Source organism: Argiope bruennichi, chromosome 4 (assembly GCF_947563725.1).
Source record: "Argiope bruennichi chromosome 4, qqArgBrue1.1, whole genome shotgun sequence".
Classification (NCBI taxonomy): Eukaryota; Metazoa; Arthropoda; class Arachnida; order Araneae; family Araneidae; genus Argiope; species Argiope bruennichi.
The window spans coordinates 52,410,455-52,422,946 of record NC_079154.1 but is presented as its reverse complement, the minus strand read 5'-3'; the positions used below and the strand labels follow the sequence as shown (position 1 = coordinate 52,422,946).

The window sequence follows — 12,492 nt, the reverse complement described above, 5'->3', positions numbered from 1 at the left end:
CCACTGGTCATTTAACCCACTGGTCACATTCGAGAATTTGCTGTAATACTATAAGAATAATGACAACATAACCCTACTAGTAACAAAAATAACAACCTTCTGACAAATGCCATATTTAACCCACTGGTCATTTAACCCACTGGTCACATTCGAGAATTTGCTGTAATACTATAAGAATAATGACAACATAACCCTACTAGTAACAAAAATAACAACCTTCTGACAAATGCCATATTTAACCCACTGGTCACATTCGAGAATTTGCTGTAATACTATAAGAATAATGACAACATAACCCTACTAGTAACAAAAATAACAACCTTCTGACAAATGCCATATTTAACCCACTGGTGAATTTAGGTATTTTGCGGTCTTAAGGAAGGACACATTAAGAAACCCATTTTTTACTTGGTTAGACTATTTAGTTTTGTATTTTCAACTTACTCAACATGATGCTTATTTAGTTTAGGTTATTTATTTTTATCTTAGAAACTGAGTAAATGTGTTGTATGTGAAATATATGTTTTCATAAGTCTATTTCTTATATTTCATGACTGTGGCATCACTATTTTGTATACAACTATAAATAAGCAAACATTTATTTTTTTATAAATGCTATAATAACTAAGTGAAAGTAATGGAAAAATAGGGAGAACGCCAATTATACTTTAAAAAATGTTTATATTATGCTGATATTTTATAATTTACTTATTTTACAAATTTATTTATTTGGCAACTAGGCTAATAATATATTTTACCTGCTTAAGGTTCCCCTTTCGTTCAGAGTTTCTAATAACTGCTTTAATCAGAAATCCTCGCAGAAAACATTTGTGGAGTGCATTCTTGATTTACACTAATAAATGAATTAAGTTAGACATCAATGAATAAGGCATAATTATATATGGGAGAAATTCTGTAAAAGAAAATGGAGAAATTAAAATATTGGAAATTTCTTTTTTTCTTTATCTACGTAGGGTAAAGAAAAGAAACAAACATTTTCTTTATATTATTTGTTTTTAGACTACTTAAAGCCTATATAAAGTGAAACTTAAATCTATTACACATCTATTTAAATAGTAACTTAAGAGTTCATTTTTCTGTTTATAATATTGAATGGATTTCTAATCAATGTCTGTTAAATTGGGTTGTATAATTTCATCTCAGATAACTAAAAGTCTTCCATAGTAGCATAGCATATTATAAAACAATGTGTTTCTATACAAACATTTGATAACATCGTTGCATATTATTGTTGGATATTGGTAATTACTTGCTAACATGATCTTTGAATTTCTTTTTTAGGTCTGCCTGGAGCTAGCATGCTCGGCGGACGAGAGTTAGGACCTAGCTACCTGAGTATGGGGCAGGACCCATGGAGTCGTCTGCACCGGACGCCTCCTAACTTCCCCTCTCCTACCACCTCATGGGGTGGCCTGAAGGCGGAGGCGGAGAGGGAGCGGCTGGCTAAGCGGGACGAGCAGGAACGGGAGAAGGAAAAAGAGAAGCAGAAGAGAGCGGAGCAAGAAAAAAGAGAGAAAGACAGTGAAAAATCAAAAGAGATTGCGAGGTGAGTGTTTATTTCCAATTTCAAGATAGTTGCACACCTGTTACAATGTGGTGGTTCTAATCCCTCTTTCTTCAATAAACCTTCCTAAATCCTTGTGGCAAAGATTCATGATATATAGGAAAAATCTTCTGTTGATAAAAACGACCTTGAACTACTTAACAGTGCCCGAAGTAGAATTTTCATTTGGGGGGGGGGGTTCACTATATGAAAATAGGTTGCCATCCTTGGAGACTTTCAGGGGAAAGTTGCCCACAATTTTAAACAGTTGAAGATTTTATACAGTTTGCGACCTACTTCATGATTTTCTCTTTTAATAAACTGTTCAGAATTTATTTTCACATTTCAATGCATTTTTAACTTAACATGCTAATTATTTATTTTAGTTTATTATTTTGTTTGATTAGTTTTATGAATATGCTTTTATTTATTTATTTATAATGCCTCATGACTAAATGGCGGTCATGTTTATACACAATAATATTGAAGCAAACACTCCACGCTTATAAATACTCTTATGACAAAAGGAACCTAACGAAACAGATATCAACCTGAACAATTCTAATTTTCCTAATATTTTATAACCAATAGAATTTGTATTTTTTTATGAATTCATTGCTAACTTAATAAAATGTATTTACCCTCCATGTGTACTGATCCCTTTCAGTCCAGTGGTCTAGGTAATTGTTTAGTCAGAAATTCGCCGGATTAACAAGCATAATAGACCTACCAATTTTCCAATAGTGCTTGTTGCATTGACAATCACAGGATAGAGCCCATAACCTCTGCATCGGTTTCATATTCCTCTGAATCTGATGAAAGTCATGTCTTCTTTTAATCTACAATACAGAACACCCTTTGCCTTTTAAATTTAACTAATTTATGAAATTTTCAAAAGAAAAAAAAATTTGTTATTGCCTCCCCCAAAAAATTACCTTTCGATATTTTGATGAATCTGCTTTCTAGAACTCCCTAGGTTTGATTTTTTTTTTTTCAATTATTGTCTGTGAAGATAATCTATGTACATGAAACATTAACTTATATGGCACATAAAACGCTTTTTTGAATTAAATTTGTCGAATTGCAACTTTCAAATGTAAACAAATCACTATACAAACGTTTCAGATTGCTTCAGTGAACGGTTTTACAGCTGCATTTAGTTTACAGCGGTAATTAATAAAGTTGCAGGTGTGATTAGAATTGCTGTCAAAAATTCTTAATCGAGTGCAAAAATAGGTTTAACCATTGCTAGATGGATAATCGCTGTGACTTACTCATAGAAATTGATGACTATATCTAACAAATCTATATCTCACATAAATGGTTTCAAAGCTCAAAAAATTACCGTTTTAATGTTATTAATTACATTTCTGTACAATATTTTTTATATTTTTAGTATTTTTTTTAATGTTACACAATTGTAAGCAATTTTTAATGTTATAAAATTTAAACTCATCCATCAAACATTAAGTTTGATATTTTTGTCGATTTTAAAAATAATTTTTTAAAAAATTGCTTTCTTTGGACTCTTAATTCCGTAGTAGAAATTTTCAAGTCCATTTTTATTTTTTAATAACCATATTGAAGATATCTGATAAATGTAAAAAAAATTATCTAATACAATTTTAACTTAGATTTCCTTTATGTAAAAAATGGAAATTTCTGATATTTTTATATTTATTCTTCTTTTGTACTTTCTTGAATTAAATATGGATAAATGTGCATTAAAAGTGTTGTGTCTTATGTCACAAATTTCCTTAAAAACAAAAAAAAAAACACACAAAAAAATGTTTCTATAATTTTATACAACAATTGAAAATGGAAATATTTTCAGTAATTGAAATAAGAAATACCGCGTCTATTTGAACCCGAACACAGTATGAAAATTAACATCAGGGTTAATGGAATTTAAAAGTGCAAAAGAAAGTGAGAATTGGGTGTTTTATTAACTTCTTAAGGATGCAAACCCAGGTTAATTCATTCCAGTTTGGTATTGTGGCGGATTGGCGGTGAGCGAGGATAGAACCTGGGACCTCGTGGTTCGCAGCACAGTAACATGACCACAATACAAGAGCAATTGTTTGTGTAGCGTAGCTGTTAAATGGCTTATAAGCTATTCACTACAATGTGTATACATATGAGATAAAAAAATATTTGTGCCCTTAAGCGATTAAATAAAGTTGTAGGTATTTGAAAAAAGCCACAAACATTGCTATTTAAGTTCGTGCATTCTGACAGTGTCCTTTTATAAATACAAATAGCAAGAAGGATTTCTTAGTCCTTTAAAGAAGGTTTTGTCGATCTATTATTTCTGAGCTTATATTGTTGGATACAATTCGGTTTTAACGGCGACCAAAAAGCGCCAAGAAAAAAAATTCGCCAATTTGGCGATTTCAATCATCAAACTATATAGCATGTGATTCGCACGCTGAAAATTTTTCATAATAAATAAAAGTGCATTTGTGTATCTTTTTATAATTTGGCAAAATTTTTTCTTGGCGCTTTTTTATCGCCGTTAAAACCGAATTGTACCTAAAGTTGTATTTATTAATTCTTGAATCATTCATTCATTTGATGAACTGGAATTTGTAATGGTTGGATTTCAATTTTTGATGAAACTTTTTTTTTTCAGAGAGAGTAAAAAGGAGCATGAACGAGAACGAGAAAGAGAAAAACAGAAAGAAAGGTACATTTTTTTTATTTATTAATTCGACTATTTTTCTTAATATTTTGCTTAAGGAAATATTTTCTTGTTTATGAAAAAAAAAATGTATATTCGAAAGAAGATTGAACAATTAAATAATGCGGTTATTGAAGGCTATTATTTTTACTAGGACAACGATATATTTTTTTAATTAATACGTTCATATAAGTCTCAGTAGAGCCTCGTGCAAGAGCTAGAAGATCAAGTGCAATAATTTTAAAAATTTATGTTTCTTTCCGATGATTTTTTTTTTCCTATTACAAATGTCAACTTTTCCTAAATAAGATTTCATAGATATATGCTGATAAGAAATAAAAAAAGAAAATATTCTGTGTTAATCACAGTACTGTGGCGGTGAAAACCTCTTGTTGCTTGTGATTTCTCAACTCAACTTGAAAGAGAGCTTCACACTCTTCCCTTCTGCAGCTCAAAATTATTTAATGTTTTCTATGGAAAGCAGTATTTATTTTTACTAAGATTAACAGATACCATAATGAGAGGAAATTAAAAATTGGCATCCTTCCAATATTTTACCTTAATTTTTTTCCCCTAAGCAGTGTCCTTTGGTGTTTTCTTATATTAATGTTTGTGCCACGTTAATGTGGTGAAAAAGTTTCGACTTGGGGATGTAAAAATTGCATGAAACCGAATCCACTAAAAAAAAAACACCATGTAAGCGAGTGAGATGCACATTAAACTAAGCTAACTCATCAGAACTAAATCTCCCGCTATTGTGTAGCAGAAATTTGGATAGGGTCAGTAGTTATGACATTATGAGTTTCGTTTCTAAATAGCCCTTGCGTTTCTTTAAAATATAGGATTAGGATATTAATATTCCTAAATACACTAATATTCATATGCCTATTAATTATGGGAAAAAATTTTAATCACGCTGCTTTTACGTCCCTAATTAATTTTTAACTGTAAAAACTAATCAGCTATGAACAGATTATATTTTTAAAATTTAGTGTCGTCGGTTGTTTTAGATCTATCATGGGGGAGGGAGGTAAGCTAATCGTTAATTTTCTATAATACAATTCAAATAATTACGGTTAAAAATTGTGGATTATTTAGAGAGAAAACCAGTTTTTTAATTGCATTAATATTAATATGATTTGCAATACTTCTCGTCTTTGAACTGGAGAGCCACCACTGCTCTTACCCTATCGAATCGACTATCCGGCTATCATATTTTGACTTAATACCACTTGTTCATACAATGCCTTTCATATTAATAAATAGATTTCTTCTTGTTTTAATTTTACTTTTGTTATAAAATATCTTCTCATTTTCGCCTCTCTAGGGATCGAGAAGTTCGGTTGAGCCACGTCTCCAACAGCAATCCGGACATCATTCGGAACGGCGAGTCTTCAGACCGCAGAGACCGAGACAAAGACTGGGAGAGAGCTCGCGAGAGACGAGAAACCTCCAGGTCCCCAATCCGTACGCACAAATCCGAAGGGGGCTTCGAGGGAACCAGCAGCAGCTCTTCACACAGCAAATCGTCTGACGTCAAAGTCAAAGAAGAGAAAAAAGAAGACGAGCAGCAACATAACAGAGACAGTTCTGTATCGGAACGTGAACGTGAACGGACAAAATCTATTGACACTACCGACCCCGTCAGTGATTACATGTCCCGAGGTATGATTCCTCCGGGACTGCCTGTGTCAATGTCCCATGTTCCACCCTCTCACTTCTGGAATCCACTTCCAGCTGGAGCCGCTGAACGGTACCGACAAAACTTGGAACTACATCACGCTCGAGAAATGGACCGTGAGCAATTGATGCAAAAATACGCTTCTTTGTCATCTGTGATGCCACTACTGCCAGAGCGGTATGCTCAGGCTGACCAACTTTCTAGGCACCTTGCTTCGTCTGATAGGGAGGTCGAACGACAGCTACAGGCAGACCGGGACCGACAGGCATATGACCGCACCAAACTTCCCCCACCGCCTCTAAGGCCCAACGACCCACCTTATGTCCCACCTCCTGGTCTCCCACCAACAACTGGACTCTTCCCAACTTTACCAAATCCTTTTCTGAACAGTTTGTGTGCGCCGAACTATCCGCCTCGGACTAAACCAAGTTCTCCAGGGGTAGGTGGGATCGGCAATGGCATCCCACCCCCTCTCATCCCTTGTGCAAGTCCTGTGACAGCAAGCACGACGCCGTCACCGCTACATTTGAAAATGGGCACAACCAACAATTCGAATGTTGAGAACTCTCGTGACCACTATGCTTCGAAAGAGAGGCATTCTGTCGGCGAAGTGGAATCTCAGTCAAGATAACGACGGTAAATGAACTTATTGTAGGTTTTAGTCGAAAAAAAGGCTATTTGCTTATTTACAGTATTAGCTAACATGAGACGTGGAATGCAGAACCTCGGTTGCCATCGATAGTTTTCAATAATTTATTACAATGATGTCACTCATCTCCCGCCAGACATTATTAATCTATGATAGCTTACTTTAAATTATACATAATGTATTAAAATTTTGAAGAAATATTATTTTTATTTTGGAATCGTCATAAAAAGGTTTTATTCTTTCTGTATTCTTGATACGATAAATGTTATCTCTGAAATTGAGATCTATGGAATAGAAACCTGTCTGGACCACCATAACTGATATTATGGAATTAAAACTTTTTCGAACCGAAAACCATTTGGAATGATTTCTAATTCTGGTTTTCCGCCCGCAATTTTTAATTACATGGAAATATAATCGCATGCCATCTCACCATTATTTGCAAAGTATGAAAAACCGCACATGTACCTTCATTCGTAAACGTAATTCCTATAATTGAATTTAAAACCATATTTTAGGTCGTTTGCCATAGTAAAAGAGAAATTTAAATGGTTATCTTTCTTAAGCTATTCCCTTTTTTCTAGGGTATTTGAAAAGATATGCTCATTTTTTTTGTTCTTTATTAATTTTGTTAGTTTTATTAATGACGACGTTAGATTTTAAATTCTTATACATCCGAATTGAATTTTTATCTTTATAACTTTTTTTTACGGACGACTTTCGGCGGCGCACTGTGCAAACTGACAAAATTATTCTAAAATTAATGGGAAAATCAGGACAATGGTAAGATAAACTTACTGAAGAGTTTTTAAGGAAAATTTTAAGACTTATAATATTTTCATTATTTTATTCCAAACTATCATAAATCTTTCCAATATGAAATGAAAAAGTCTCGAATGAACTGCTTGGGGTGTTCCATTCCACGTTCTCCTGTTGCACAGCACCTTCAATTGTTCGATTCCTGCTGTTGTTTACTGACAATGTCTTAAAAAAAACAGTCAAGTTTTGCCCTCTTTCTCATCTAACGTGTGTGTCCAACCAACGCTTGCACATATCAGTTGCGAAGAAACTTTACAATAGTACATTTCTTCACGTAACAGCCGAAAACAAAGGATGCTACCGACATGCATTGCACGCAGTTGCGAATACCATGGCACGCTTATGTGGTGACACATTCACTGTACAAATTACATATTTCAGTGCTTGTATTTTTAAGAAAATTCTGAATGAAGGCATTTATGAGAAATGATAGCTTTTTTGACTGATTTGAAACAAGTAGATTGATTACTTATATAACTTGTTCGTTAATTTATTTATTTTATCGAAATTCAGTTTATTATAAGTTATGAAAAGAGATTTTTTTAACACTCATTTTATGGCCGAATTTGGCATGCAAATGTGCATAATTGCCAACCTCATGACGAGTTATTTTTGGCATGGAGAAATTGTCGCCAAGTTGGCGGTAATATTAATAATTCACTACGGGATGTGGTTGTGTTTAGAAAATATTTTGTGCTGCCATGAAATATTGTAACTAGTCTGCTACTGTTAAAAAGTGAAATTTTTGTTTAAGTTTTAAACGTGTTTATTATAGACGAATCGTCTTGTAATGTAACTAAAGTGTGAAATTACCGTCAGGAAGGTGGTTGATAAAATGTGATTGTATTTATTTTGTATATTAAAAAGGAAGGTAAAAATTGGATTAAACTTGAGAGCATGATATTGTCCCGTCGCCAAATGGGCGATTCTTTGTTTCTTTTGCCACGTTCATTTATGGTACCAGTCAATAATAATTTGGCGAGTTACCTCTTGAAAAATTTCATTTTTGGCAATAGTATCATGTTCTCAAGTCTAACCGAAATTTGTTAACTTTTTTCTTTCCTCAAACAAAATCTTATCAAAAAGCTTTCAAAAGAAAAATACATCAAAATCATTGTAACATTTCTACTGTACCGTTTTTGTATTTTGTTAAGAAAAGTATATATATATATATATATATATATATTAACCATGTGTTAATATTTAATGTGATTGATTCTGTGAAAATCAATATGGAATCAGCAAACCTATATGTAGTTTGTGAATAGAAGGACCCAAAACTTACATATGTACTGTAAGGGTTAAAAAAATAATTTACCACTTTTATATAGATAATATGTATGATTCTTAAGCAATTGTTAAACAATTTCTACACACGAAATATCTTCTGTCAAAAACAAATATACGCTTTAGACAAATTATAAACAGTGAAAAATGTGATTAATTGTTCGTTCGCCGAGGCTGATTTTTTTTTTGGGGGGGGGGCGATTTTTCGCAAAATATGATTCTAACAATTTTTTATTGTAAATCTAAAAGCCATTTGTTACCTTTTCTGGTAGTCATCTGAGATGACGAACTTTTGGCAAATTTTTGGATGTTTGGCATGATTTTGTCATGCTTGGCGAGGAACGGGGCATGAAACAAATCTTTTTCTTTTTATTAGTTTGCATCCAATTACTAAATTTTGTTACAATGTTTCACTAAGTTATCATAATAGAATTTTAAAACCGCATATCGTTTAAAGATATATTAAAGAAAGTTAGTATCGTACCATCTTCTAGATTTCTAACATAATTTTTTCCCCATTGTCTTTAGAAAGCATCTTTAACGGGCTTGAATTCATAAAATTACTTATTTTCTGTAAATACACCGCAGAGTTATAGTATTTTTTCCTATCTTGTGGAAAAAAACAAAAACAGGAAAAAGTCTACAGTTTAAGTGTTGATGCATTTTTTCATGACTTTTTTGGCTAAGAAAATATACATAAAAAAAAATGACCATTGTTTATTTTTGTTTTGAAGTCTGTGTTTTTGAGATTGTGCATTTTAAAAAAATTGCCTCTCATGTCTAAGTGTTAGTGCTGTTGAATTAATGCGTACTCGAATCCGAGAGCGAGTATGTGATGATGACTACTGCCTGTAATATTTTAGGAGAAAAATGCATTGCTGTGCTATATGTACACTATTCTTATTTATAAAAGAAAAAAAAAAAGAGGAAGACGTTTTTATAGAAAAAAATATGTTTGCTGTTTTCACTCTCCAATATGCGTTCCTGCTCTCCAGGGAATGCAGATAATGTAAATTTTGAAATGTTTCTATTTAGTGTATAGAATAAAAGATAACCCATACCTGATTTTTTTGTCTCTTTTTTTTTTCCCTAGGTGACAACATACAAAATCCTTGTTCAGGAGTGGTTTCTAAAATTAATAATAATATTTGCTGTAGCAATTAATCTTTATTAATATATTTCAAGAATGCTTTAGGTTTAATATATTTTTACTTTCATGTATGCGTAGAATAGAGAAATTATAGTTATCACCAAAAAATTCGAACTTGAGATTTTGATGAATTTCCAAGTTCTAGAATTCCCTGAGTTCGAAAAACTCATTTTTAGAAAATGTCCGTCTGTCTGTGACAAAGAAAATTCAAACATGCTTTCATCCAAACGGTAGAAATTTGGCATAAAATCTTTAATCCAAATTCGCAGATTTTTTATCAAATTTTAAGTAAAGTCTGTTCAGACTAAGTCCTTCTGTCCAACTGTTCGAATATAATTTAACATGATGATTAGAAAACGGAGATAGCTATATAGATAAAATTCAGTACACAGATTTAACGTCGATAGTGTAGACAGCCGACAAATTTTGAGCTAAATCCAAGAAGGAGTTGACCATCTTTCGGTCTGTACCTTCAGAAACATGTAAACGCGATCTTTCAAAAACGCAGTGACTTAAATATATCAAATTTTTTATGGTATTTTGTGACAAATTTTTATTTCAATTGGTTGAGAAAAACATGTTTAAGACTCATGCCAGGGATTAATCGCCAAAACACTCGCCAAGGATGACATTATAAATTCAATAAAAATGCTAAATTCACGCAAAAAAATTTGTATTTCATGCGCCAATGCCGTGTAAGGTTTTCTCTGGCATGAAAAGTATATTAGAGAGCATGCTAGAAAATTGTGAAGAGGCCATTCCCGCTATTCTATTGGTACAGTTCTAGGGAGGGTACCATTTGGCGATTTTCCACCAAATTTTTCCCGCCAAGCCCCGCGGACGCTGTAATCTTCAGAATTTTATTTCTCAATATTATGACTATTTTTAAGAGACGCTGGTGACTTTATCTTTAAAGTTTGGCGCCAAATTTGGCGGTACCCGTCCCTAGGATTTAGCCGTTCTATTAATAAAATAATTGAAAGGATATATATATTGATGTCATGACAAAAATAAGGGTGAACCGGAGTTTAAATCCCTTCTTCGCCAAGTTGCGATAACGCGCCAAAGCTGGTAATCTTTATTATGCACTATGATTGGACATCTTCTCAGTTGCTTTTGAACATTTCGCAAGACCGTTGTTGGCGATTTTTGAAAATTGTGCCAAGCAGGGAGTTAAACTCTGGTCGTACCAAAAATAATTGCTCCTTTACATTCATATTATTTAATGACGTCGTTTCAAAATCTTCAAAAGGTTCAAATTTTTTTAAAAATTAAAGACGAAAGTAAATAATCTAGTTAGCTATTTGAATAACTTCATTATAAAATTTCTCTAAAACTATTATCGATTCATTTTATTTAGAAACTTACCTTTCTATAAAAAAATCTAAAGATATCTTTTTTTATTCTAAATTTGAACCTTCTGATTAGAGTTGCGTAAGGTACAGTTATTGATGCGCTGCAGTTATGTGCATACCTACTTAATATATATATATTTAAATTGTTGAAAAAGATCATTTCTAAACCTCGTATTGGCAACATGGATTTATTTTCCTTCCTAAACAACAACGGTCGGGTAGCTCTGGAGCAGCTGAGAATAGACGCTGTTTATAAGAAGAATGGAATTCGTATACTCATATCCTGATGTACCACTCAATTCCGGTGAGTGTCATTTAAAAATGCAATAAATATAATTGGATGCCTTTTATACTTTTGATGAATCATGCAACTTTAACCTGTTGTCTATTATATGAATCTTATTCTATTTCTTTATCACAAATAGGAGTCAAATGCTACCAGCGGTATAGTAAATGACGATTATTTAACTTAAATGTTAAATAATTGTAATTTACTTTAAATAGCTTTCATTCCATTTTTACTTTCTCGTATAGGTAGTGTAAAGAAAGTATTGTAAACGTCGAAAAATTCGAATACGAGATTTTGACGAATCTCCGCGTTTTAGACTTTTCTGAGTTCGAAAAACTCCTTTTTGGAAAATGTCTGTCTGTGACAAAGATAATTCAAAAACGCTTAGAGCTAGGAGGATTAAATTCGGTATACGGTATTTGCACCAAATTTGAAAATTTCTATCATATTTTGAGCAAATTCCATTCAGAGGAAGTTGTTTATTCGGCTACTCAAGTATAATTTAGCACGATAACTATAAAACAAAGAAAGCTAGACAGATAAAATTTGGTACTCAAATTTAACTTACCAAATTTTGAGTCAAATTCAACAAAAGGTTGATCGTTTGTCGATCTGTACTTTTAGAAACATATAAATGCAATAACTCAAAAACACATCGACTTAAATATATCAAATTTGACAGAGTTTTGGTTACAAGTGTAGTTTTGTGTTAAATTTTTGTTTCAATCGGTTGGGGAAAATGCATATAACACGCAAATTCGATTTTTGTATATTAATAACCGCGTGCCAATGATGAATCGCCCAGAAAGTTGCCAAGGATCACACGATATCTAATTATAAAAATGAATTTTTGTTTGTTCGTACCTTATACGCTGCCTTACCCTTCAACCGATTGCGATGAGACTTGGTCAACCTATTGCCTGCACCTGCGCGAAGGTTATAGGCATATTACAGCTATCGTATATAATATGGAATTTTTGTTTGTTCGTACCTTATACTGATCACGTATACTGACCTT

The 12,492-nt window shown here is 32.7% G+C and overlaps 1 protein-coding gene across 5 annotated transcripts in view; it reads left to right on the top strand.

Annotated features, from left to right (window-relative positions):
* Positions 1 to 9,736, top strand: part of LOC129965454 (autism susceptibility gene 2 protein-like) — an 889,904-nt gene extending 880,168 nt beyond the window's left edge. For all 5 annotated transcript variants that reach the window (XM_056079331.1, XM_056079329.1, XM_056079330.1 and 2 more), the window contains 3 exons: positions 1,303 to 1,567; positions 4,197 to 4,250; positions 5,572 to 9,736. In XM_056079331.1, the coding sequence (XP_055935306.1) occupies positions 1,303 to 1,567; positions 4,197 to 4,250; positions 5,572 to 6,556 (1,304 nt within the window). In that variant the 3' untranslated portion in view covers positions 6,557 to 9,736. The remainder of the gene's footprint in view (positions 1 to 1,302; positions 1,568 to 4,196; positions 4,251 to 5,571) is intronic.
* The last annotated feature ends 2,756 nt before the right edge of the window (positions 9,737 to 12,492 follow it).